This window comes from Podarcis muralis, chromosome 2 (assembly GCF_964188315.1).
Source record: "Podarcis muralis chromosome 2, rPodMur119.hap1.1, whole genome shotgun sequence".
Lineage (NCBI taxonomy): Eukaryota > Metazoa > Chordata > Lepidosauria > Squamata > Lacertidae > Podarcis > Podarcis muralis.
In genome coordinates, this window is record NC_135656.1 from 12246674 (window position 1) to 12273170 (window position 26497).

The 26497-nt window shown below is 49.2% G+C and overlaps 1 protein-coding gene across 1 annotated transcript; it reads right to left on the reverse strand.

Moving 5' to 3' along the window:
- Positions 1-3601: 3601 nt before the first annotated feature.
- LOC114586421 (glycoprotein-N-acetylgalactosamine 3-beta-galactosyltransferase 1-A-like) lies at positions 3602-25890 on the reverse strand. Its single transcript, XM_028709856.2, has 4 exons — positions 25742-25890; positions 14713-14976; positions 11190-11854; positions 3602-5763 (listed from the first exon to the last, which is right to left on the reverse strand). Exons 2-4 carry the CDS (start codon positions 14915-14917, stop codon positions 5542-5544), a joined length of 1092 nt encoding a protein of 363 aa, XP_028565689.2. The 5' UTR covers positions 14918-14976; positions 25742-25890; the 3' UTR covers positions 3602-5541.
- Between the last annotated feature and the right edge of the window lie 607 nt (positions 25891-26497).

The following is a 26497-nucleotide window of genomic DNA, read 5'->3' on the forward strand; positions in this document are numbered from 1 at the left end:
GTTGTTCCGTGTGTATTAATTTTCACCCTAAGAGGTAATCTTTATTAAACAATGTTTATCTTCCCTGGAGAAACATTTCCAAGAAAAGCAGAAAAGACCAGAATTTCTTTTAAAAGGAGGGAAGGGGATTTTAGTCTTTGTGTTTTCGAATCAAGATAATTCTTCTTACCTTACAAAGAGGTAAGAGCACAGTAAGATTGGCGGCAGCTTTCCTTCAATCTGTCAATGGTAATATTCATTTCTCCACATTTAAAGATTGAAGCACTCTTAACTTCTGTTGATTTCAGTGAGAGATATTTAAGTTCAGATACAAAATCCCCTTCATACATACAAGTCCTTTACTTTGAATGGATTGTGCCCTAGCTTCATTTAAGGCTGCAATCCTAGTATACATGCTTACGTAGGAGTAAGGCCTATTGAATTAAAAATGGGCTTACTTCCTAGCAGATGTATAGGACAGCAGTGCAGTACATTATTATTAACTCGGCTAATTTTCCACCCTTCTTGAAGGAGCCCAGGGCAGCAAATATTTATCAGGACAGAGTATACAAATAAGTAACTGCACGAGTGGAACTACTTCCTTTTGTGCAATTGGTCTTTCTCCCCATTGCCACCACTCCGTTGTCTCTTCTGCGATCACCAATCTGCCCCAGATGGTTGGCTGAACCCCCAGAAGAGATTTATGGGGTGCACAGGAGGAAGGGAGGAGGAGTCCTTCCTGTTGTGCAAGCAGAAGCAGGTCCCTTCGCACAGAGAGCTACTAGGTTGACTACAACCCTTAGCAGGCTTGCAAGTTTTGAGTTGTAAATCCCCAGGGTTGACAGCCACATTTTGTTCACTGATTTGTTTTCCAAGATTGTATTTTTTAAAAAAGTTTTTATAACCTGCCCTGCAACCTCATGATCAGGGGACAGGTATTGGGGGGTGGAGGCTTTGTAGCCACACAAAACTATGTTAGAAAGCATTATTAACTTAAAGTGAAACCGAAAACACCAAGCCAACTTTTCTAAAAGTCTCTTGCTTGGTCACCCAGAAATGATTTTTTACTTGTCGCAACCAACCAGGCAAGTAACTATGCATGAGCCTAAAACACAGCTTTTCCTTTGCCTAAGATCAAAGCAGCTTACAATTAAACCAGTAACATCAAAGGCCACATTATTTCAAGATAACCAGGAAAAGGTGGGCTTTTCCTTAAAGAGGGCACGTATGTAGATAAAAAGCTGCCATATACTGAGGTAGCCAAGTATTGTATATACTCTGGGTGGTGAGCAACTGAGCCCACCCCAGCAGAGACTATAACACTCATCTCTGACCATTGGTCATGCTGGCAAGGACTGATGGGAGTTTGAGACTAAAATAGGCCGAAGGCCACAGACTCCCCATCTTGAATCTACACTGAGCTATGGCATAAGGCTTCCGAGTGATGGTGCAAGTTTTCTGAAAGAAAATTTTTAAAACCTTTGTGGTTTTCAACTTTAAACAATGCATTCTCCCACGACCTGTTTTTGAAAGCAATTTCCTTCAGAGATCAGCAGAATCACAGAATTAACTGTCCTTGAAACTTGGTTTATTTGTAAAGCGAATGAAAAACTTCAAACATGTCTCTTGTGAAAACTACCTACCTCCCCCAGATCCAAAGATTTTAACAAAATTATTTTCAGTAAATATCTAAACATTCTTTTACGAAGAAAAACGAAATTGGCAACAGGAAGCATTCTGCCAGTTATCACCAGTTATTACCATTTCGTAGCTCCCAAAGTCTTTCTTCTAAAAAATATCATTATAATTTATGGAATAAGAGAACATTCCAGTTTAGGACACTGTTACACAACTGTGTGTGAATAAGTCACCATTCACTTCAATGGCAGTAACAGCTGTGCAGGCACAAGGAGAAGTACATAACAGTGGAACAATCCCTCAACTGAAGTGAATGGCAAAGGGTACCATGGAAGGCAGCAGGTTAATAAATGGGCAGTGCAGAGAAATACCTTTTGGGTCCCTGGCAACTCTGCTTTAAAAGCATCTAAGGGCCTTTGACCAGTGGTGTAGCGTGGGGGGTGCAGGGGGTGCCAGCCGCACCGGGCGCAACATCTGGGGTTAGGGCAAATCCACAGGTTAGGGGGCGCAAATCCACGGGTTAGGGGGCGCAAATTACTTGCCTTGCCCCGGGTGCTGACAACCCACGCTACGCCACTGCCTTTGACTGTGATACTGGAGAACTCATCAGTCAGACTCGATGTGCACCAGCAGTATGAATAGGTAACTGGCAGCTCCTTCTAATTTCTTTTTAAAAAGACAATCAGGAGGACTATCTGAAATACTGCCATACGTTTCAACTTACTCTTCTCTAGATCGAACCCAACAGTATTATGAAATGTCAAAAGGGAAAGGGGGGGGGAAGAACCCTAATGAAGGAGAGAGTCCACCAACTTGTTCATTTGAAAGAGAAGATGTTGTTGGCTTATGATTTCGTAAAATCCTTGGGAAATGTGCAGGTATGGGAGCAAAGCAACAGGCTCACAGGCAGTGCTAATTCCAAGCTAGTGTTAGCGGAGGTTCCCCAGAAGGTCAGACTAAGACTCAGAGCATAAATCCTTCTCAGTTGTCTTTTTTAGGAAGCCAGCTGTTTTTACAGCTCAGACGGTTGGGAAAGACCTAATTTTTAGCCTAAGTCCCTGTAATACCAACCCGATGGTTTTGGGTAATAGCCTCTGGAGCAACAGAATCATTCATGCCATTGGCAGACTCCATGCAACAGCCCTTCAAATATGTGAAGATGGCTGTGACTCTTAACCATCCCATCCCCAGATTAAACCACAACTAACTCCTTCAATCTTTCCACCATGGAATTGGTCTCCTGCGGTGCTCCTCATCTTTGTTGCCCTCTTCTGGACAAAAAAAGCAAGCAAAACAAAACGTCTGGAAGGAGGACAGTCAGATGTCAACAAACATGCCAGCAAAATTCTTATCAGCAAGTGAGCCCAGTATGTCTTGGCAACTGCTCACCCCTTAAGGTTCAGGATTCAGTAACCATCCAATCCCCAACGTGCTGCCTTCCAGATGCTGGAAGTCCCATTATCCTTGACCACTGGCCATGCTGGCTGGGGATGATCTGAGATAAAGGCAAACAACATCTGCAGGGCTACCTCTACTCCAAGCTTTTGCAACAGACCACAAAAAGGATGCTTAGCTATTTCTTTCACCCATCTATGCTGTTTTATGGAGGCAGATCGTTGTGAACTGCACAAGTGCTTCGGCTTTAACTCTTGATCAAAACAAAGGCTGTACTTTCGGTTATTAAATTGGGCCTATCTTTTCTCTCCTTATAAGCTGAAAATGCATCTGCCTTTCCATTCCATCTGGCAAAGAGCTCTGAACAATTCAAAGGTCTGCCTGCATCTTCAACAAATTACCGTATTTTTTGCTCTATAAGACTCACTTTTTCCCTCCTAAAAAGTAAGGGGAAATGTGTGTGCGTCTTATGGAGCGAATGCAGGCTGAGCAGCTATCCCAGAAGCCAGAACAGCAAGAGGGATTGCTGCTTTCACTGCGCAGCGATCCCTCTTGCTGTTCTGGCTTCTGAGATTCAGATTTTTTCCCCCTTGTTTTCCTCCTCCAAAAACTAGGTGCGTCTTGTGGTCTGGTGCATCTTATAGAGCGAAAAATACGGTAGATTGGTTCGGTAAAAAGTCTTACCGTAACCATAAAATGGGATGTAATAGCCACCAGGGGGCACTTGGGACCATCAAATGATTAAGAGACTAACCCACCAGGCAAAAAACACAAGAACGCTCAAATCTAGTGACACAGCAAGGAGCAATAACGCTTTCAGGCTTTCTCACACTGCCTGACTTTTGCTTGTTCTTCTGCCTGCAAACCAGGGCTGTCCTGTCCTGTTTCACCCACCAACCCACACAGAGGCAAAATGGGAAGGTGCCACCCACCTCACGGCCGATATCCCTCCACCGAAGTCTTGTTTACTGAGGTTGCGCGGCTGCAGCTTCTGGCAAGATCTCGTGAGAAGTCCATGAGATCTCACCAGAACTCAGAAGCTGAGGCCACTTCTCCTTGCTCCTCCAGTGAGTGGAAGGGGCCAGGTGCATCTCCGCCCCCCCCCCCCCAGGAGAAGCTGCAGTGATATCTTGTGAGCTCTACAATATCTCGCCAGAAGCTGCAGCGTTCTCCTTGCTTCTCCAGCAGTGCCAGCAGGGGGCAGTCCTGCCATGATTTTTCCACCTGATACAACTGCCTCAGTCCAACTCATGGGCGGGCAAGCCCTGCCCCAAACCTATTGGTTCTGGCACAAAACATCACTTTTTGACTGCGAGATGGCCATAATACAGCAGCATCTTTATTCGTGTGAATGTTGAGGACCATGCACAGTTAGGGTGTCTCATACAAGGAGTGGTGAAGCTGTTGCCTTCCAGATGCTGCGGAACTACAACTCCCATCTGCCCCAGCCAGCACGGCCAATGGTCGAGGATGATGGAATGTGCAGTTGAGAAACAACTGCAGGCTCCCAGGTCTTTAGCCTTTCCGGATTTGGGACCTGCCTTAAGCCACAAATTGCCACTTAAAAAAAAAAAACATTCTCCTACCTTTTTTAATTGCTTACCTGCCAGCTCTCTGTTCTTCCTATTCTCTCCTTCTCTTTCCCTTAAACAACAAGGCTATGTTGGCTGGGACTGATGGGACTCGTGGTCCAACAACATCTGGGGACCCAAGAGTGAAGAACCCCGACTTGGAACGTGTTGACCTTAAAGGCAGATGGCTTAATTATTAGGCTCTGGTATCAAGAAACCTAATAATGGGGGGAAATTGCAGGCACAGGAGATACAAGCACTTCATCCTATAATATCAACTGCGAGGCCCCGAACACAGCTTGCAAGGGTGCAAACGGACCGTGCGTCCCCCTCTTGTAGTGCTGGGTCCCTCTTACCACAATGGCACCAACCACTGACCAGCCAGGACCCTTACTATTCTTTCTCCAGTGGTAAAACCCAAGCCCCACTCTGTGGAGCTCTCCTTGCTCAGTCTATGGCCATGCAGTTGTGCCTCATTCTTGTGGTGGCAGCAGCCACACACACACACACACCCTTGTGAGTTTGGCTCTCCCTTCCGGGACCCATAAGAGCCCCTCTATCCCCTCTTCTTCCCCACCACCCAGGGACCAGTCTCCCCACCCCAGTGCATCAAGAGCACTTACTAAGCATGAAACCGCTTCACAGCGCATGGAAGGCTTGGGCCTCTCCAGTTTGCAGTAGGAAAACGAGCAAGCATAGGATAGGCCATAGTAGGCCATACATTTGCTTCTCAGCACACAAATAAGAATGGCTCCTCTGCCATGTGCAAGACCCCTTGTGTGGCAAGTGTGCGTGCACACACACCTTTAGGGATTAAAAGAAATCTCTCGGCTTGTCTCCTGCTCAACTCTTGTTGCTTTTTCCTGTGTAGATGGCCCCATAACAGGGGCACTGGTCTTGTCCAAGGATGGCTGGGCCGGGCCGCTCTGCTCAAGGGTCACATGCCAGGGATCCGCCCCTACACCTTCTTCTCGGTCTGCAGTGTAGTACTATTGGTCCTCTCTGGGGCTTCCCCCCGAGGGCGGGGCTGGAGATGAGCAGCATTTTCAGGCAAAGGCGGGTGGTAGCGATACCTGTAGCCGTAAGCGCGAAGGTGGTAGCACAGGTATTCCAAGGTGTACATCAACTCTGAACTCACGTAGTGAAAGGAGACGGCCAAGTCGGAGCAGCACTGGGGACCCTAGGAGGAGCAAAGGGAAACCAGGGTTAACTGTGGACCACGCAGCATGCGAGGAAAGCCATCCCCTTCACTGTTGCTTCGCTAGCTGAACAGCTGTCCTTTTTCCATAAAGGCAAAGGTAAAGGACCCCTGGAAAAGGGACACGGGTGGCACTGTGGGTTAAACCACAGAGCCTAGGGCTTGCCGATCAGAAGGTTGGTGGTTCGAATCCCCATGACGGGGTGAGCTCCCGTTGCTCGGTCCCTGCTCCTGCCAACCTAGCAGTTCGAAAGCACGTCAAAGTGCAAGTAGATAAATAGGTACCGCTCCAGCGGGAAGGTAAACGGCGTTTTCATGCGCTGTTCTGCTTCGCCAGAAGAGGCTTAGTCATGCTGGCCACATGACCCGGAAGCTGTACGCTGGCTAATAAAGCGAGATGAGCGCCGCAACCCCAGAGTCGGTCACGACTGGACCTAATGGTCAGGGGTCCCTTTACCTTTAAAGGACCCCTGGATGGTTAAGTCCAGTCAAAGGCAACTATAGGGTTGTGGCGCTCATCTCGCTTTCAGGCTGAGGTAGCCGGCATTTGTCCACAGGCAGCTTTCCAGGTCATGTGGCCAGCAGGACTAAACCACTTCTCGCACAACAGAACGGAAGCCAGAGCACACAAAAATGCCATTCACCTTCCAGCCACAGCGGTACCTATTTATCTACTTGCACTGGCGTGCTTTCGAACTGCTAGGTTGGTAGAAGCTGGGGCAGACAACGTGAGCTCACCCATTGTGGGGATTCAAACCGCCGACCTTCTGATCACCAAGTCCAAGAGGCTCAGTGGTTTAGACCACAGCGCCACCCACATCCCTTTTTTCCCATATGCCACAAGAAGCAGAAGTGACAACCACAGAGAACGGCAGAAGCCACAGACAAATCTGAGGATGCTCTCACCAGAAAACTTGTGGTGCAATGGAGGACCCTGCCTGCTTACCTATCCATCAGGGCAGCCTACAATATTGGTTTGTGACACAGCCACAGATGTAACAAAGCTGCCAATCTGATTGCTGCTTGCCCAGTTCATCCTTCCTGCAATAACTCTGGAACAACCTGCACGTTGATCAAGAATCCGGTTTTGTGATCAAACTATGCATCCTTGATTCTAAGCTGCAGTTTTGTTATCTGAGGACCGATTACACAATGGGTAAAGGGCTAATCCCCCTGTGCTGAATCAGGACTCCAAGTTCATCCCACGTGTTGGTAGAGCACACAGGCTGGTTTGCAGGTCAGGTGTGGTCGAGGACATGGGGTGACAAGAGTCCTTCTGCTGAGACAGGTCTAGTGTTCCAATGGCCTGCTCCTTCCTCTTTCCCTTACATCCATCTCAGCAGACATAGCCCTTTGTTTTGCTGTCCACTCCTACCATCTATGTATGTCGCAGGAAACCTTCATCCCATTACAGACTAAAGCAATAGCCTTAGTTGGATTAAGGAAAAGGGGCATAAGAAGCTTCAGGAAACATGAGGTTGGGAGGTGGGTGGAACTGGTAAATGGCCTCCTAAAAGGGTCAGGCAACGCAAAGCTCAGTGCCAATCATTCCTTTATAAGAACCCCACATGCAGAAATGCATGCTTATCAGAAATGCCAGGCATTCTCTAAGTCAGGAATGGAGAAGCTGAGGCCCTCTAGATTCTGTGGGGCTCCAGCTCCCATCACCCTTAGCCAATATGGTCAACCGTCAGGGGTAATGGGAATTTGAGTCCATCATCCACGACCCCCGGCGATCCAATGAGAATAGGGCTGGGTTTGCACTCTGCATCATTAAGAAAGAAGTAAAAATTGTGATTCTACAACATTTAGCAAGCTGAACTAATTATTCAAATAAATAAGTACATACCGCATTTTTCGCTCCATAGGGCACACCGGACCATAGGGTGCACCTAGTTTTTAGGGGGGGAAATCAAGGGGGGGGAAATCTTATTTCCCCCCAGCCCCTAAGAGCAGCGTACAGGCTGCGCGCAACCTCTCCCTGCCGGAGGGGTTGCGCGCGGCTATGGCACAAGCCAAGGCAGCCAGCAGGATGGATCCCGCTGGCTGTTTTGGCTTCCTTTTTAGCCCCGCGCAACCTCTCCTTCCCAAGAGAGGCTGCGCAGGGCTAAAGAAGCCATAGCCATGTGCAGCCTCTCCCTGCTGGAGGGGCTGTGCACGGCTATCCCTGAAGCCTGGAGAGTGAGAGGGGTTGGTGCGCACCGACACCTCTCGCTCTCCAGGCTTCAGCGAAAGCAATGCGAAGCCTTTGGAGCACGGAGGGAGTGCTCCCTCTGCCCTTCGGAGGCTTAGCGTTGCTATCGCTGAAGCCAAGGAGCCTGCATTCACTCCATAGGACGCACACACATTTCCCCTCAATTTTTGGAGGGGGAAAAGTGCGTCCTATAGAGCGAAAAATACGGTACTTGCTTATTTTGCAGAAGGTATTCTGCACTGGACAGCAACTCTCCAAAGAATCTGGGTGTGTTTGGCAATGGACTCGGGAATTTTAAAAAATTAATTCATTTATTAAATCAGGATTGGGGAAGCTGTGGCCCTCCAGATGCTGTTAGACTGCAACTCTCATCTTCCCTGACCACTGACCATGCTGTCTGGGGATGATGGGAGTTGTGGCGATCACACACAGGGCCCCCGGACGTTTGACGGTCTATTGACCCTGTGCCGCCACTGCGATTGCTTTTTCCGCTGCCACCACCCCGTATCTCACAGGGACACACGGAGTCCAGTCGGTTGTTAACATAAACAAATAAGCAAGTTTATTTTTAAATGCAGGAACAAGCTTATGGTTTCAGTTAATTTTTCTCTTGTCAGTTTCTTATTCTTAGTTCCTAACAACTCCAAACTGATTATTCCAACTATCTATCTAACTCCACCTAACAATTCCTCTCACTCTCTCACAATACAACTCTACCAACCCACACCTAAACCTCCCTCTTCCTTCTTCAACTCCCAAACCTCAACCCTCAACTGACTTTCAAAACCTCCCACTCTAACTTTTATTCCCCCTTGCATTCTCACTGGCCAATCACATCACACCTATTTTAACCCTTTCCTTATGACCCATCCTAGGAGGCAAACGCCACAGGAGTTGTAGTCCACCAATATCTGGGTTGCATTTATGTCCTTCCAACTTTCTTCCATGATGGAGCTCAAGGTTCCACGTGTTCTCCCATTCAGCTATTGGCCAGTCCTAGGTCTGCTTAGTTTCAGCAGAGCAACCACTTCACGCCCCTTCCATTTGGGCTATAAAAAATGGAAGATTGTGAAAGACAGGCTAGAACAGGCTTCCTCAACCTCAGCTCTCCAGATGTTTTTGGCCTACAACTCCCATGATCCCTAGCTAGCAGGACCAGTGGTCAAGGATGATGGGAATTGTAGTTTCAAACATCTGGAGGGCCGAGGTTGAGGAAGCCTGGGCTAGAAAAACAGAATGATGTCAGGTGACTGGCAGGTGAGTGGCCACACCCACTGTAAAACTTGGCCCACAGTGGGCCATGGAGGTAAGGACCCCGCCCACTCGTCAGATCCAGTTCCTTATCCCTGGTATTGGGGCCTGTCTGCCATGAGGTGGGCTGAGGTAGCTACCTCAGGTAGCAGAAGCCCTAGGGTAGCATCTCTGAGGGCAACCTGCCTACCCCAGCACCACTGGTGAAGAAGCAGTGCTGGTTTCCAGTATAAATGAAGTTTCCAGAGAACAAACAGCCCAGATTCACACTAGGCAAAAAAAGGTCTCCCTGAAGCAGAGCAATCCTGTTGGCTCTCTTTCATGCATCTCACAGCTAAACACAAGTTAACCTAATTACTTAATCCCCTCGGTCTTCTCAGTTCTCAGGCCACTCATATTTCGGGCAACTTTACCTTCCGTATTCCAAACATTCCCCTTTTCTGACTAAGTACCTGTGAGCCTCCCCTCATATATGCCACTCAGATTTAAAAAAAAAAAGGAAAACCAAAGGTGGGATGGGGAGACCCTCTTTGCTCCTTCCCTTGCTACATCCGCCTGCATAAAGCAGGGCAAAGTGCCTAATGCTATTAACTCTATCACCTTATCCACAGGGGTGCCACAAATTGCTGCCGTCACAGAGAAACTTCCAACTGCTGAAAGCTCAGGGTGGAAAAACACGCCTTAGGAAAGGAATGAAACCAGGTTTGAGCATCACTCACTGGGTAAAATCCACACATCACTGACAGCTGGAGGGAAACGCTTTGGGAATGGCTGGAGCACACAGACCTCTTGCCTCTGTTAGAAAACCACATGAATCTGGGATCATACCTCCAGAATCTTTCACCAGTGAAAGGCAAAGACACTCTCCCTAACCAAAGAGCAAAGTCTCACCCCTGTCCCTACTGTTGAAGGTGCTTCTCCTAGCTATGGCATGCACAGGATTTATCAGAGGAGACTTCTGATTCGGGAAACGTAAGGCCAGCTGCCTGCCAGGAACTACCATGCCCCACCAACGACAACAGGCACCAGGATTGAATGCAAGTCCTGCACTGATGTAGCAAAGAGGATGTTTGTTGTTCTGGTTAAATAAATACCAGGAGTAGGTGAGAGCAGCAAATATTGCCCTATTAAAACGTTATCAGTTCTGACAGCTGCAATGCGTGAAGGAGCAGGCTGGGCCTTGATTATAGCTCACTTTGGCCTATTGCCATACACACACTTAAAAAGGTAAAGGGACCCTTGACCATTAGGTCCAGTCGTGGCCGACTCTGGGGTTGTGGCGCTCATCTCGCTTTACTGGCCGAGGGAGCCGGCGTACAGCTTCCGGATCATGTGGCCAGCATGACTAAGCCGCTTCTGGTGAACCAGAGCAGCACACGGAAACGCCGTTTACCTTCCCGCTGGAGTGGTACCTATTTATCTACTTGCACTTTGATGTGCTTTCGAACTGCTAGGTTGGCAGCAGCAGGGACCAAGCAACGGGAGCTCACCCCGTCGCGGGAATTCGAACCGCCGACCTTCTGATTGGCAAGTCCTAGGCTCTGTGGTTTAACCCACAGCGCCACCCGCGTCCCTATACACACACTTACCTGGGGGTAAAACCCATTGAATTAGGACGGGACTTAACTCAGTGCTAACATGAATAGGAGCTCAGGCTGTTTTCAGGTACATAAACTCTCATCCATGCACACTGCTGCCTGTTTGGAGGTCTAAGTTCAACTCTCATCAGTCCTAGACAGCACAGCACTGTGTTTTTCTCTGACTGCTGACCTACTCCTTGACTCCAGCTCCTGATAGTTCAGCACTGTGAGACAGGGCTGTGAAAGATGATTTCCTTCCTGATACGCTGCCCCAGAGCACAGGGATTGGCCCCAGGTTCAACCCCAGCATCTCTCCTTTCCGAAACCCCGGAGAGCCACTCCACCTTCCCTGCCCCTTCCCAAAACAGGATACGGCCACCTACCTCCACAATGGGGTAATAGCAGTAGTTCCAGTACCAGAAGCTTTTTGAGAACTTCTCTGTCAGGTGAGATTCCGGCACGAAAGGATGGAAGGTCTCTCTCCCCTCTGTGTCCCGCGAGTCCCCAGCCTCCACGCCCATCTTCTCCATGCACTGGCCCAGGGCAAGGTCCTCCACCGAGGTCGTGTGGCTGCACACCTTGGATTCAAAGCCAGCCACAAAGCGCCGCAGGGCCTCTTTGCTGAGGACGTAGCCGGCTCCCCCACTCATGTAGCCTTGCTTGGCGAAGGGCCGGAAGCGCTTGCCAAAGTAGATGGGCCTGTCGGCGGTGTAGTTGGAGAGCAGCCACCGGAGGTTGTCCACCACCACAAAGGTGTCGTCGTCGGCCTTGAGGAACCAGTCTGCCTGCTCCAAGTGGTGCTGATGCACGTACTGGAAAGCCCGGATGGTTTTCCAGTAGAGCTGGTCCCGGCCTTCCTTGGTCCCCAGCCCGACAGTGGGGAAGTTGTCGTCCTGCACGGAGCTCATGAAGAGGACCACGTTGCAGTGGCGTGACCAGGTGGCCTTGACGTGGCGAGCCTTCGTCTCCAAGTTACTGGGGCCTGTCATCACCCAGCACAGGATCCGCACCTTGTCATACAGCTCGTCAGCCACACTGCTCTCCTCACCTGAGAAAGAGGAGGCCACAGAGTTAGCATATTCCACAATAGACGCTTCCGGTTATAGGGCTTGTACCACGCACTTTGTTTATTTATTAAAGTATTTATAGACTTCCCACTCACAAAACATCAGGGCTTCATATACCAACACAAAATCGTTAATTGAAAGTGGAGACAATAGAGGAACCTTTCCCTGTTTATCTGTCTGTTTGGCTGCTCCTTGCAAGGCCTTTTTCCACCTGGCCTAGGGAGCGGGGCCCAGACTCGCCCTGCTCTGCTTTAGACTCCTGGGAGACCAGAGGGACATTGCCCTGCTGTGAGTCCTGAAGAGCCCAGACTCACTGGAACAAACTCTGGGGTTGGGGCAAATGTTGAAAATGCTTTTAAATGTTTTAAAATAGTTTTTAATCTGTGGCTTTTTAAATTTTGGTTTTTTGTTTGTTTGTTTTTTGCTCTGTTGGGGCTGGGGATTAGTTTAATTTTAGTAAAATTGTAAAAAAAAAAATATTAGTTTCTGTTTTATTGGTTTATTGTATAGTTTGCATTCTGTTCTGAAGGAGAGAAGATCAGGGCTCCCTGGGAGTGAGCCCCAGCCAACAGAATGGCTGGGGCAGGTTCCACGGGGGAGTGGGGAGGGGACACTTTATCTCAGTGATCATGGGTAGGAGGCCCTCAGTGCCCAGGCTGAACGTTGGGAGTGGAGACAGTCCTTCAGGTATACAGGGCTGAACCCGTGTAGGGCTTTAAAGGTCAGCACCAACACTCTGAATTGTGTTCAGAAACATACTGGGAGCCAATGTAGATCTTTTAGGACCAGTGTTATATTGTCCCGGCGGCTACTCCCAGGCATCATTCTGGCAGCCGCATTCTGAATTACCAGTAGTTGTAGTTTCTGAGTCACCTTCAAAGGTAGCCCCAAATAGAGTGGAAGATATACTTCTAACCAGTGTTTTTTTCTGGGGGCTACACAGGGGTACACATAGCCTTAAACATACCCCCTAAACATTTTGTGAATCTTTGTACTTTTGTCCATTTACTGTATTTATTTTTCCCAATTTGAACTATAAAATGGTGATTTTCTTAAGTCAAAATGAGAGCACCCCTAAACATTTTTTTAGGAAAAAAAGCAGTGCTCCTACCAAAAGGCCCCTATTTAGATTTCTCTGTTGCACCACTAAGGAACCTGCATCCTTCCTGATGTTGTTGCATTCCCAGCTCCCATCAACCCCACTCAACGTGGCCAATGACTGGAGACCAATGGAGTGGTAGTCCAACAGAGATTCCTCCCACCCTTTTGTTAAAGGAATTCTAAGGTCTTATATATAAACGTTCATAAATGTACAAGGCAAACACATACGTAAGTATATGAACCACGTGTCTGAAATAGTACAGGAGAACAATCCTGAAGCCATTTTGTTTGACTCTCCCAAATTTACCTCAAATATTTCTCTACAAGGAGGAAGGAAATGGGAAAAGCTTTCCAATTGTCTTTGGACTGTAGGGGCTTACACCTCCCTGTAAATACAGTCTGGAAGTATCTGTTAAGCTGAGAACACTATCAATATGTGTAAGAGTTTCAGGAACTAAAGGTGGTCTAAACCACAAAGCCTAGGGCTTGTTGATCAGAAGGTTGGCGGTTTGAATCCCTGCGACGGGGTGAGCTCTCATTGCTCGGTCCCAGCTCCTGCCAACCTAGCAGTTTGAAAGCACATCAAAGTGCAAGTAGATAAATAGGTACCGCTCCGGTGGGAAGGTAAACGGCGTTTGCGTGCTCTGGTTTCGCCAGAAGCAGCTTAGTCATGCTGGCCACATGACCCAGAAGCTGTCTGCGGACAAACACCGGCTCCCTCAGCCAGTAAAGTGAGATGAGCACCGCAACCCCAGAGTCGGTCCGCGACTGAACTTAACGGTCAGAGGTCCCTTTACCTTTACGGAACTAAGTATTTACCATCTCAAAGAAATGGCCAGGCTACCCAGAAAAGGCAATCAGATAAGGCAGTATCATGTATCCTGGCAGACAGGAGAGAAGCAACACACTCAAATTTCTGCTGAGGACCACCTCTTTCTGTGATGTATGTATGATGTTTTGGGGGGTGGTCTTGAGCTACAGGGGAGGCAATTTCAAAAGTCTGTATAAGAACTTGCACACCAATGTTCTGGGTTCCTCTCCTCCCTCCCTGCGTGGAGGAGTGCGGGACCCTGTTGCAACAGTTTAATAAAGATCATGCTTAATAGCTGCTTTGCTTCTCAATATTCTCTGGTTGGCTTCTGTTATTTTCTCCTAACAATAGAGAACCTACTTAAGGACTCTATACGGGCTCATAAGGGAAAGGGAGCAGTATTTTTCTTATAACGCTTGCCTCCCTCTCCCCTCCAGCAGAGACATCACCTTGCCAACAAAGGTCCGTATAGTTAAAGCTATGGTTTTCCCAGTAGTGATGTATGGTAGTGAGAGCTGGACCATAAAGAAGGCTGATCGCCGAAGAATTGATGCTTTTGAATTACGGTGCTGGAGGAGACTCTTGAGAGTCCCATGGACTGCAAGAAGATCAAACCTCTCCATTCTGAAGGAAATCAGCGCTGAGTGCTCACTGGAAGGACAGATCGTGAAACTTTGGCCACCTCATGAGAAGAGAAGACTCCCTGGAAAAGACCCTGATGTTGGGAAAGATGGAGGGCACAAGGAGAAGGGGATGACAGAGGACGAGATGGTTGGACGGTGTTCTCGAAGGTACCAGCATGAGTTTGACCAAACTGCGGGAGGCAGTGGAAGACAGGAGTGCCTGGCGTGCTCTGGTCTGTGGGGTCACGAAGAGTTGGACACAACTAAACTACAAAACAACAACAACAACCCCTCCAGCCCTTACCTTCCAGGTGCGGGTGTGCCACGCTGAAGAGAGCTGATCTATCGACAATCCACTCCGGGTCCTTGTAGCCACGTGGCAGCTGGGTGCCAAGTCGTGGGGGCCCTTCCCATGTCAGGTTGCCCATGAGGTAGAAGGTGCTGACAAAGCCAGCAATGAGGCCCAGGTGGAACGCCAACAAGGAGCTCTTGGAGCCAAGGAACCCCATAGCCACCTGTGGCCGGTGTCAGGAGTGGAGGACGGGAAGAGCAGAGTGCTTCATGTGGCCTGTAGCGGAGGATAGGGAAGACAGAAGAATAAGAGTGAGGGGCCTTGCCTAGAAATATGGCCACTCTGCTCCTAGTGACAGCCAAGGAGTTAATAGATAAATTCTAGTCTAGCAGACCAGATCCTCATAGAAACCACGTTGGCTGAAAACTATTTATTGGATTTTGCTGTTACATGGTGCTCTCAGAGGCCTCCCTATCTAAAGGAAAGTTCAGGTCCACATTTGTCATGACCTCCCTGCCAATTTGGATACAATAAAGGAACTGGAGGCCCCTCGACTGTCCTCGGGTCCAGTATTGGACCACTTTGACCGGATATCCCCAGCCGATGTGGACAGACTCCTCTGAGCTGGAAAGCCCACCTGTGCTGGTCCCAGGGGGGATAAGGTACTATTACCGTAGCCCAAGATCAGTCCAGAGTCTCTAGCAGGGTAGACGATCACTAGATGAGACGCGAGGTCCGAGACAGGGAGCCGGGCGGGGTAACAGGAACGCTGGTAGGGCAGAAGCAGGAAGCCAGGCGAGGAACAGGAACACTGGTAGGGCAGAAGCAGGAGTCCAGGCGAGGAACAGGAACACTGGTAGGGCAGAAGCAGGAATCCAGGCGAGGAACAGGAACACCGGATAGTCAGGAACAGGAAGCCGGGCGAGGAAACAGGCACACTGGGAGTGCAGATCAAGGACTGGGTAAGCAGGTACTCCACAACGACGTTGCTCCCGCAACCTGGGACCGGGCTGCCTGACCTTTATCTTCTTCTAAGGCCGGGGGCGGTCCCGGCCCCCAGAAGCCCCGCCTCTCTTGGCCTTAAGGCGAGCACTCCTCCTGGGAGACACCAGTTCCCTTCGCCTCTCTGCCCTAAGCCTCTGCAGATCAGGAGAGGCCGAAGGGTTACTGGGCCCCGGGGAAGGCTCACCTGTAGCCACTGAGTCTTCCAGCACCTCTGGGGCCAGAATGGTTTCACCTGGTGCCTGCTCTTGAGGTTCCTCAGCATCTAGGCCTTGCCCCAGTTCAGCCGGCCCTGGAGGCGGGGACTCCTGTGCCGGCTGGGATTCCTCCGGATCGCTCTCAGACTCGGAATCCCAGGCCATCACACCACCACTTGTCCTCTCGACCCGTGCCCGTCTTGGCTGATTAGAGCGTGTCCAGACGAGGTGCGGGCCCCCCTGGGGGATATCATCAATTTGTCCCTTGACACCAGGACATTCCCAGGGGAACTGAAGGAGGCAGTGGTGCGCCCGCTCTTAAAGAAAACATCATTAGATCCCTTAGATCTATCCAATTACCGCCCGGTTTCGAATCTTCCATTCCTGGGTAAGGTGATTGAGAGAGCGGTTGCTGAACAGCTTGGTAGGTTTCTGGATGAAACATCAGCTCTGGATCCATTCCAGTCCGGCTTCCGCGCTTGTCATGGGGCCGAGACGGCTCTGGTCGCCCTAACAGATCCGCAGGCAGCTGGATCGAGGCGGGTCGGGGCTGCTGATTCTTTTAGACCTGTCAGCAGCCTTCGACATGGTCGATCACGAACTCCTGGACCACCGCCTTGCCGACGTGGGGATCCAGGGCACAGTCCTTCCATGGCTGCGCTCGTTTCTCTCTGGTCGGGGACAGAGGGTGGCGCTTGGGGGGGAATTGTCATCGCGCCACTCCTTGGTGTGTGGAGTGCCCCAGGGTGCGATACTCTCCCCGATGCTTTTTAACATCTTTATGTGCCCCCTCGCCCAGCTTGTCCGGAGTTTTGGGCTGGGCTGCCATCAGTATGCTGATGACACCCAGCTCTATCTGTTGATGGATGGCCATCCTGACTCGGCCCCAGACACACTGGAAGCTGTGGCTGGATGGTTACGTGGGAGCCGGTTGAAGTTATATCCTTCGAAGACAGAGGTCCTCTGGCTGGGACGGGACGATATGGGACTGAGGGGGCAACTCCTATCTCTTGCGGGGGTGCAATTAGTGCCAGCACCGTCCGTTAAGAGTCTGGGTGTAATCTTCGACCCCTCCCTTTCCATGGAGGCGCAGATTGCAGCTATAACAAAGGCGGCATTTTTTCATTTCCACCAAGCTAAGTAGTTGGCTCCTTACCTCTCTCGCCCTGACCTAGCCACTGTGATCCACGCGATGGTCACCTCCAGACTGGATTATTGTAACTCGCTCTACGTGGGGCTGCCCTTGAGACTGACCCAGAAACTCCAGCGGGTGCAGAATGCCGCGGCGAGACTCCTTACGGGGCCCTCGCTGCGAGATCACATTCATCCGGTGCTATACCAGCTGCACTGGCTCCTGGTGGAGTACAGGATCAGGTTCAAAGTGCTGGTTTTAACCTTTAAAGCCCTATACAGCCTAGGAGCCTCGTACCTACGGGACCGCCTCTCCTGGTATGCCCCACAGAGGAACTTACGGTCTTCAAATAAAAACATCTTGAAGGTCCCAGGCCACCGAGAGGTAAGGCTGGCTTCAACTAGAGCCAGGGCTTTTTCGGCTGCGGCTCCAACCTGGTGGAACGCTCTGTCACAAGAGACAAGGGCCCTGCAGGACTTGACATCATTCCGCAGTGCCTGCAAGACAGAGCTGTTCCACCAGGCCTTTGGTCAGGGCGCAGCCTGACTCCCTCCTTTGGCAATCTTTACAGAACTTTAGTTTATGGTTGCCATCAATTTTGATTTTAATTAATTTTTATAATGTTTTTAGAATGTTGCACTATTTTAGTGTTGTTAGCCGCCCTGAGCCTGGCTTCGGCTGGGGAGGGCGGGATATAAATAAAATATGTTGTTGTTGTTGTTGTTGTTGTTGTTGTTGTTGTTGTTGTTATCAGCTTAGCTTTAGCAATGCTGTAGAACAGGTGTGCAGAGGGTCCCAGGTTTAATCCCTGGTATCTTCAGGTATGGCAGGGAGAGACTGTAATCTGAAAATCCTAGAGAGAGCTGCTGGCAGCGTTACAAATCCATATATATTATCTAATTGCCAAATGGCACCTTAAACCTGGACTGCAGTCGCCACAATGGACTGTCTAGCTCTATTCCACCTCCTTGGGAATCAAATAATAGTAATAAATAATAATTCCTATACCATTTTATATTTTAAAGAAAAAACCTCAGGGAAGTTTACAGCACATTAAAACATCACATAAAGCAATCCAGAATAATGAAAGGAATAGATGAGATTAAAGGAAGCAAATTTAGAGAGCTGGAATTAAAATTCTTTCTAAAATGGTACAGAACTCCAGCCCAGCTAGCTAATATGGTAGCAGGATTGAATTCTAATTGTTGGCACAGTAAACAAGCCAAGTGATGGTTTTCCCATATGTATTGGGAATGCCCAGAGGTAAAGGAATTCTGGAATAAAATCCTAAAGGTAATTAATTAATTTTTTAAAGTGAAGCTTTCAATAGACTTTGATTTCATGACAATGGGTATACTTGGAAACACGGCTATAGAGAAAGGTGACCAGTTTACCTTCAAAGCTATGATATTGGCAGGAAAGGCAACAATAGCTTTAGGTTGGAAAGATAGAGAAAAATGGAGAGTAGAGGCATGGAATAGTTATTTGTTTGAACTTATTCAATCGGACATTGTCGCTGTCATGTCACAGGAAACAACATGGAAGGTCAAATCCACCACGATAAGGAACAGATGGAACCCCTATCTTCAATGGATAAAAACTACTGGAACAAAAGACATTCGGTGGAAACTATTATCCTGTGGCTGAGGATAATAATTTGAACCCTTCCAATGGATATGGGGGGGGGGGGAGGGAAAGGAAAAAATTGTACAGGAAAGTTAAAATTGGAAGGAGATAATATAAAGTATGTAAAAATCCCAAACTCGAATAAAACTAAAAAATAAAATAAAAAAGCAATCCAGAATATAACTGAGCCAGGCTTCAAGGAAAATATTTCAGATCCTTCTCTAAGTGACATTTTGCTTTCCCCAGCCGCCAGCCTGGCATCCAGAGATCTCCACATGGTCGCAACTGGACCCACATCAGTCACAAAACGTGTCTGTCTAATTTCGAGCTGTGGCTGCTGCCCTTCAGTGTAAACAGTACAGTGGTACCTCAGGTTACATACGCTTCAGGTTACAGACACTTCAGGTTACACACTCCGCTAACCCAGATACAGTGCTTCAGGTTAAGAACTTTGCTTCAGGATAAGAACAGAAATCAGGCTCCGGTGGCGCGGCGGCAGCGGGAGGCCCCATTAGCTAAAGTGGTGCTTCAGGTTAAGAACAGTTTCAGGTTAAGAATGGACCTCTGGAACGAATTAAGTACTTAACCCGAGGTACCACTGTACTGAGCTAGATGGACTACTGCTTTGGCTGCATCTACGTTCCTAACAGAGCACATCTATTGATTTATTTTTATTTCCTGCATTGATAGCCACCTTTGTTCTCCAAGGAGCTCAAAGTGGCAGACGTGCTTCGCTCTCTACCCCCTCCTCATTTAACCCCCACAACAAGCCTGTGAGGTACGTCAGGTTGAGACGCAGTGACATGCCCAGGGTCATCCAGAGAGCTTCATGGTTGAGTGGGGATTCGAACCCTGGTCTCCCGGGTCCCTGTGCAACACTCTAATGTAACCACTATGCGACACGCACCTCGTTCTTTCCCCCTTTTATTTTGACTTGCTTGGCCACGCTCCCCGCTCCACTCCAGGAGGGCTGCAGGATGCACTGCACCAAGGGTTGCTGTCTTAATGAATTGCTTAGTAGCTGGCTGCTGGCAGCGGTTACAAACCCAGCTCCATCTATTATTAATCAGTTCAAAGTGACTGCTAATTAATCCCTTGGCCCCAGAGGACTTAACGAACTAATTGCCCAAAGAGTTGGCAGAAGCGGCGGCCCTCGAGGCAAGAAAAGGCAGATGGCACCACGGAAAACTCTTGTACGCTGGGGGATAAATATTAGGGCTGGAGGCTAAATTCCAGGGAGGGTTTTGCCAAACTGGGGGCCCTCCAGATATTTTGGACTACAACTCCCATCAGCCACCACAGCTGGGCCCAGATATTTTGGACTACAACTCCCATCAGCCACCACAGCTGGGCCCAGATATTTTGGACTACAACTCCCATCAGCCACCACAGCTGTCCTAGTTTGTTATGTGCCACGTATAGTTGAGGGAGTATTATTATTATTGTTAAAACAAACAAAAAAAAAAATCCTTCCAGTAGCACCTTAAAGACCAACTAAGTTAGTTCTTGGTATGAGCTTTCGTGTGCATGCACACTTCTTCAGAATTTTTTTGTTTGTTTGTTTGTTTGTTTGTTTGTTTGTTTGTTTTGACTATGGCAGACCAACACGGCTACCTATCTGTAACTATTATTATTGTTATTATTATTATTATTATTATTAGATTTTATATACCGCCCTATAGCCAGAGGTCTCAGGGGAGTTCACAATGTAAAACCACAAAATATATAATCAAAATTAAAAACAACAACCCAATTAACGCCCCTTGTAGCAGGCTTGCAAGGGGTGGCCAAGAAGAACAACTCAGGAAAGCAGCCTCAAGAGACAAAATGTGACAGATTCTTCTTTTACTCCTCCTGCTCTTATTAAAAAATGGAATGCAGGAGGGGGGGACACGAAACAAGGAAAGGGGTGGGGGATTTGTTACAAGCGCTGGGCAGAAGTCAAGTACACCAGAGGGAAAATGTTCCCTTTGTGCTTCCCTGGCTGAAAAAATGGGTCAGACTCCCAAATTTATTTTATACCCTGGCACATGAGCGTAGCTGGGAGGGCAGGGTGGCAGCTGCCCCCCCCCCCCAAATCAAGTAAATAAATAAAAATACTTAACTGACCAATTGCGTTGCAGATAACTTGGTTCTGCTCCCCCCACATAAAGCCTGCCCCCTCCAAAAAAATAAATCCTGGCGATGGCCATGCCCTGACATCTCGGCCTAAAACCCAACAGTTTCCAGGGCAGTATTGTTCCAGTATAATACGAACAATTAAAAAAAATCATTTTTATCACTTATGTTTTTATATTGCTATTTTTATCTTGTGAACCGTCCCGAGACCTGCAGGCATAGGGCGGTATACAAATTTAATAAATAATAATAATAGCAATCACCTTACAATCGTTACAATGGCATCAAATAGGAAATGTGCCCTAGTTAGAAGGAAACTGAGCCAATATGAGCAAGGGATTTATTTTACTTACTTACTTACTTACTTACTTACTTACTTATTTATTTATTTATTTATTACTACTACTACTACTACTACTACTACTACTACTACTATTATTATTGGGGGAGAACGCCTCATGAAATAATTTGTCTCTGTCTGCAGACAGGGCCACAGGTCTTCAGGCTCATCTTTCTGGCACCTGAAGCCTCTTCCCCACCAGACATTTAAAGTACTGTTATATTGCTTTATGGCTTCCTCCAAAGAATCCTGGGAACGGTAGTTTGTTAAGGCTGACAAGAGTTGTTAGAAGACCCCAGTCTGCCTCTTGGAGCTGCAATTCTCAGAGTGGCTTAATCCCTTTCCCCAGGGAACTCTGGGGAACGAGGGCCTCTTCATGACACTCCGCACCCTTAATGAACTACACTTCCCAGAATGCTTTGGGGGAAGCAGTGATTGTTCAAGTGGTATAATAGTGTGACGGGGTGAGCTCCCATTGCTCTGTCCCAGCCTTCTGCCAACCTAGCAGTTCAAAAGCACGCCAGTGCAAGTAGATAAATAGGTACCACTGCGGCGGGAAGGTAAACAGCGTTTCTGTGAGCTCTGGTTTCCGTCACAGTGCTCCATTGCGCCAGAAGCGGTTTAGTCATGCCGGCCACATGACCCAGAAAGCTGTCTGTGGACAAACGCCAGCTCCCTCGGCCTTAAAAGCGAGATGAGCGTTACAACCCTGTAGTTGCCTTTGACTGGATTCTACCGTCCAGGGGTCCTTTACCTTTTTACCCTAATAGTGCTTTAAATGTCTGGTGCAGATGTGGCCTGAATTTATTCTCCCCTGCTGTCCAAGGTGACCTATAGGTTGGTTGCTAGGTGGACAACGCAAGAATCAAGCCAAGTGGCCATTTCCCCCCATGGTCAGTACAGTGTTTTTGGCAGAAAGCCCAGTAATGTATTTAGTGGGAACACAATCAGTTATATGGCAGTGAAATGGGGAGATAATCTGACACCTTTCTCTCTCTCTCTCTCTTCTCTCTCTCTCTCTCTCTCTCTCACTCACTCACTCTCACACACACATTTTACCCTTGTCTTACACATGAGATAGATTCTCCTCAAAACCATCACTAACTGAAAGGGAGAAACATCTGATCAGACCCAAACATCCTCTTCTTGGGGGTAGGGAGGAGAGTGTGAATGTTTAGTAACAATCTAGGTTTTATCCACACCCCCAAACTGCTTCTCCCCAGCCCCCAGCTAATGAAATTCTACGGAGAGCCAGAGATTTGCCAAAACACATCACCGGGAGAGGTTTCCATAGCAACAGAAGGGACATCTCTCAGCCCAACGGAAAGCCAGGCCCAAGCGACAGAGGATGGAGAGGAGCCCCCTCTTCTGCATGCTAAAAGGACACTTTATGCAGACTAATCACTCTTTCATATCTCTACCACCTTATAGAATAGCCATCAGGGGGATAAAAGGACAGATCATTTTCTTTTTCTCCATTCTTTCAATGCATCCACGCTTAAGAACAGAGCAAAAATTGGATTCCATGTTCGTGGCTGCAGGACCGTCAGTCCAGATGAAGGCTGCAATTCTAAACATACTTTATTTAAGAACCTAAGAAGAGTCCTGCTGGGTCTCTGGCATCCTGATTTCACTGTGGCCACCCGGATGCCTATGGGAAACTTCAAGCCGGACCTGCCCCTTTCTAGATATTGCTGGACTACAACTGCCTTTGTCTCTAACCAATAAGCACGTTGGATGAGACTGATGGGAGTTGGAGGCCCACCACATCTGAAGAGCCACAGGCTTCCCAGCCTAGTCCAAGGACCTTCAACCTAACATGCCCCATGTGGGTGCCTGAACTGCAGAGGCAGCTCTCTTTCTTGCAGAAATTCATACCTACAAACCTCAGCAAGATACCTCAACTCTTGGAAGGTGAACTTGTGGATGCCTCCCAAAGTCCTGCCCAGCTCTTCACGTGGGTTCATGAGTACCTCAGGCCAGGAATGGACTAGAATAGTTTTGCTTAACCAGCCCACTCCCATTTCCATGGTATTTGACAAAGGATAACCCAGCTGAGGGGGTGCGGGTGGCGCTGTGGGTTAAACCACAGAGCCTAGGACTTGCCGATCAGAAAGTCAGTGGTTCGAATCCCGCAACGGGGTGAGCTCCTGTTGCTCAGTCCCTGCTCCTGCCAACCCAGCAATTCGAAAGCACATCAAAGTGCAAGTACATAAATAGGTACTGCTCCGGTGGGAAAGTAAACGGCGTTTCTGTGCGCTGCTCTGGTTCGCCAGAAGCGGCTTAGTCATGCTGGCCACATGACCCGGAAGCTGTACGACGGCTCCCTCGGCCAGTAAAGCGAGATGAGCGCCGCAACCCCAGAGTTGGCCACGACTGGACCTAATGGTCAGGGGTCCCTTTAGCTTTACCCAGCAGAGGTCTATACACATGCACACGCATGCACACACACACACACACGTGCTTGAAACCGCTTTCAAATCACAAAACATAAAACCAGAAGAGGTAGCAGTACAGTCAGTCGTCAGGACAGATTCACTGCACAAAATGAATTGACTTTCAAGTTTATCACCATACATGTAGCCCATGTCAACCTGCCGGCAACAGAACACAGGTCATGTTAGTGGCCAGTCTACAAAGACTGGCTCCAACAAGTCTCCCAGTATTGGAGTGACCAGGCCTGACTCTATTTACACACTCAGCAATTGCATGGATAACATTTTGAAAGCAAATAGAGCTTGTTGGGCTTTAACCCTTCACCGCTGCTGTGCTCCTGGGATTTCAGGTGGAAGACATTCCTAGTCCTACCTGGAGATGCCAGAGGTTGAACCTGAGACCTTCTGCTTGCAACCCAGAGGCTCAACCACTGAAGACAAGCAGGCCCTGGGACAGCAGCTCCACAGTAGACTGCTGCGTACATTGTGTGTGGCAAACTGGTATACAACCAATGTGAAACCCATCCAGGTGCCCATTCAGCATTCTAGCACATCCACACTGGGGCTAGGAAGGCCAACTCAAGGTTGCCTTGGCTCTTCCAATGTGTAAAAGGACTTGCTGCATTGTGCATTAAACCTTCCTTTATGCTTTCATTGCATCACCATTATAATCTTAAAATAGGTAAAGGTAAAGGTACCCCTGCCCGTACGGGCCAGTCTTGACAGACTCTAGGGTTGTGCGCCCATCTCACTCTATAGGCCGGGGGCCAGCGCTGTCCGCAGACACTTCTGGGTCACGTGGCCAGCGTGACAAGCTGCATCTGGCGAGCCAGCGGAGCACACGGAACGCCGTTTACCTTCCCGCTAGTAAGCGGTCCCTATTTATCTACTTGCACCCGGGGGTGCTTTCGAACTGCTAGGTTGGCAGGCGCTGGGACCGAGCAACGGGAGCGCACCCCGCCGCGGGGATTCGAACCACCGACCTTTCGATCGGCAAGTCCTAGGTGCTGAGGCTTTAACCCACAGCGCCACCCGCGTCCCCAATCTTAAAATAGTTTTCATTTAACTTCTTATGCATGACCTTAGAGAAGTTCTTTTATGGGTTGAAAGGTAAATAACTAAGCCAAGTTCCTTGCATTCACCCTGGAAAGCCAATGAGCACATAGCAAAGGTTGCTCCCCAATAGCTTCCAGGGGTCAGTGGAACCAGACACACCCTGTCCTTGCATATCACAGGGCCCAGGATCAGATGCCCCAAAGCAGCACATTCAACCCCATTTTATAGTTTTACAGGGCCAGTGCAAGGAATAAGCAGCTATTGGCAGTGGATAGGCTCACTCAGGGAGCTTGTGCTACACACTACAGGTGTGGCAAGTAGCTGTGTTCAAAAGGGATCTCTTAGTAATCCGGGGATCTAGAAAAAAAAAAGCCAGCTCTCTAGAATTAAAGGGACTAACATACACTGTTTTCTGGCCACCGTCCCTGTTGCTAGGACCAGAAGCAACTGTGAAGAAGGAACAAGGGTTGCAGAGACAGAACTAATTTTGATTCTCACGGGACCCCCCAAAAGCAGGTCTCTGGGAGGGAGGGAGATAGAGTGGTGGAGCTTCTTTCTCCCCCACCTAAGCAACAATGAGCATGGAAAAGGGGGAGGGGGAGTTACAGTGCAGCTGAAGGCATGCCTCCTCAGAAGTCTGCAGATCAATGGGACTTACTTCCATGTAAGTGCGTATAGGTTGCAGCCTTGCAACAGACGCACAAGCCTTGCACCCTTGAGCCACCCAGCTCACCACTGTCGACTCTGACCCGCAACGGCTCTCCGGGGTATTTTTTGCTTTAGGAGGGGGGGGGGATTCCCTGCCCTGGAGAAGCCGGGGGTCTAACCTGAGACCATCTGCATGCCCGGCAGTCGGCGCTCCCCGACGCTGAGCTAGGCTCCTCCAGAGGGATTACAGGAGATAAGAGGGGAGTGTCGGGAGCCGATTGGGAAGGCTCTGGGGACTGGAAATACGAAAGGGGTGGGGGGGGGGGCACGAAGAGGAATAGGGTGCTGCCAGAGGGTTTGCTACACCTCTGAGCATCTCCGACTGGGAGCTGCAAGGTTAAGGGGGGCGGGGGACCGCGATGAATTAGGATGCTGAGATGGGCGGCGTGGGGAACCCTGGAGCATGCAGGAAATTGCTCGGCGTTACCTTTTTTTGCACCCCCCCCCAGATGCACCGATTGGGAGAGGGTGGAAATCAGCCAGCAACTCCGGCTACGCTCTTTCTTCACGATGCCTCTGCGCGGTCACCGAGGAGCCACAGCGCTTCTGCCCTGGGCTACCCGAGCCGGCCTCCGGGTTCGCCCATTGGCTGAGAGGTCGCAACTCCTCTCCCGATTGGTGCGCTTGCTCCTCCCAAAAAAGCATGCAGGCGCTGAAGCGGCCGAGCCCGGGCAGGGGAGGGGAGGGCAGGGGGCGTGGCTACGGCTGCTTTGCCCGCTTGTCTGGAGATGACGCGCTGCCTGGGGGTGGGGGTGGGTTGGGGGGCGAGGGGCTGGTTTGGGGATTGCAAGCCAGCATGCACGCAAGGCCCCTCGATCTTTGCGCCTGTGCTGCTGTAGCTTTGTTGTTGTTTAGTCGTATAGTCATGTCCTACTTCGTGACCCTCTGGACCAGAGCACGCCAGGCACTCCTGTCTTCCACTGCCTCCCGCAGTTTGGTCAAACTCATGCTGGTAGCTTCGAGAACACTGTCCCACCATCTCGTCCTCTGTTGTCCCCTTCTCCTTGTGCCCTCCATCTTTCCCAACATCAGGGTCTTCTCCAGGGAGTCTTCTCTTCTCATGAGGTGGCCAAAGTATTGGAGCCTCAGCTTCAGGATCTGTCCTTCCAGTGAGCACTCAGGGCTGATTTCCTTCAGAATGGAGAGGTTTGATCTTCTTGCAGTCCATGGGACTCTCAAGAGT

Excerpts from the sequence above, each read along its gene's own strand:
- LOC114586421 (XM_028709856.2), bottom strand. The coding sequence starts at position 14,917 with ATGGGGTTCCTTGGCTCCAAGAGCTCCTTGTTGGCGTTCCACCTGGGC. Across the intron at positions 11,855-14,712 it reads GGCACACCCGCACCTGGAAG|GTGAGGAGAGCAGTGTGGCT; the intron begins GTAAGGGCTGGA and ends CCTCTTTCTCAG. Across the intron at positions 5,764-11,189 it reads GCTATTACCCCATTGTGGAG|GGTCCCCAGTGCTGCTCCGA; the intron begins GTAGGTGGCCGT and ends TGCTCCTCCTAG.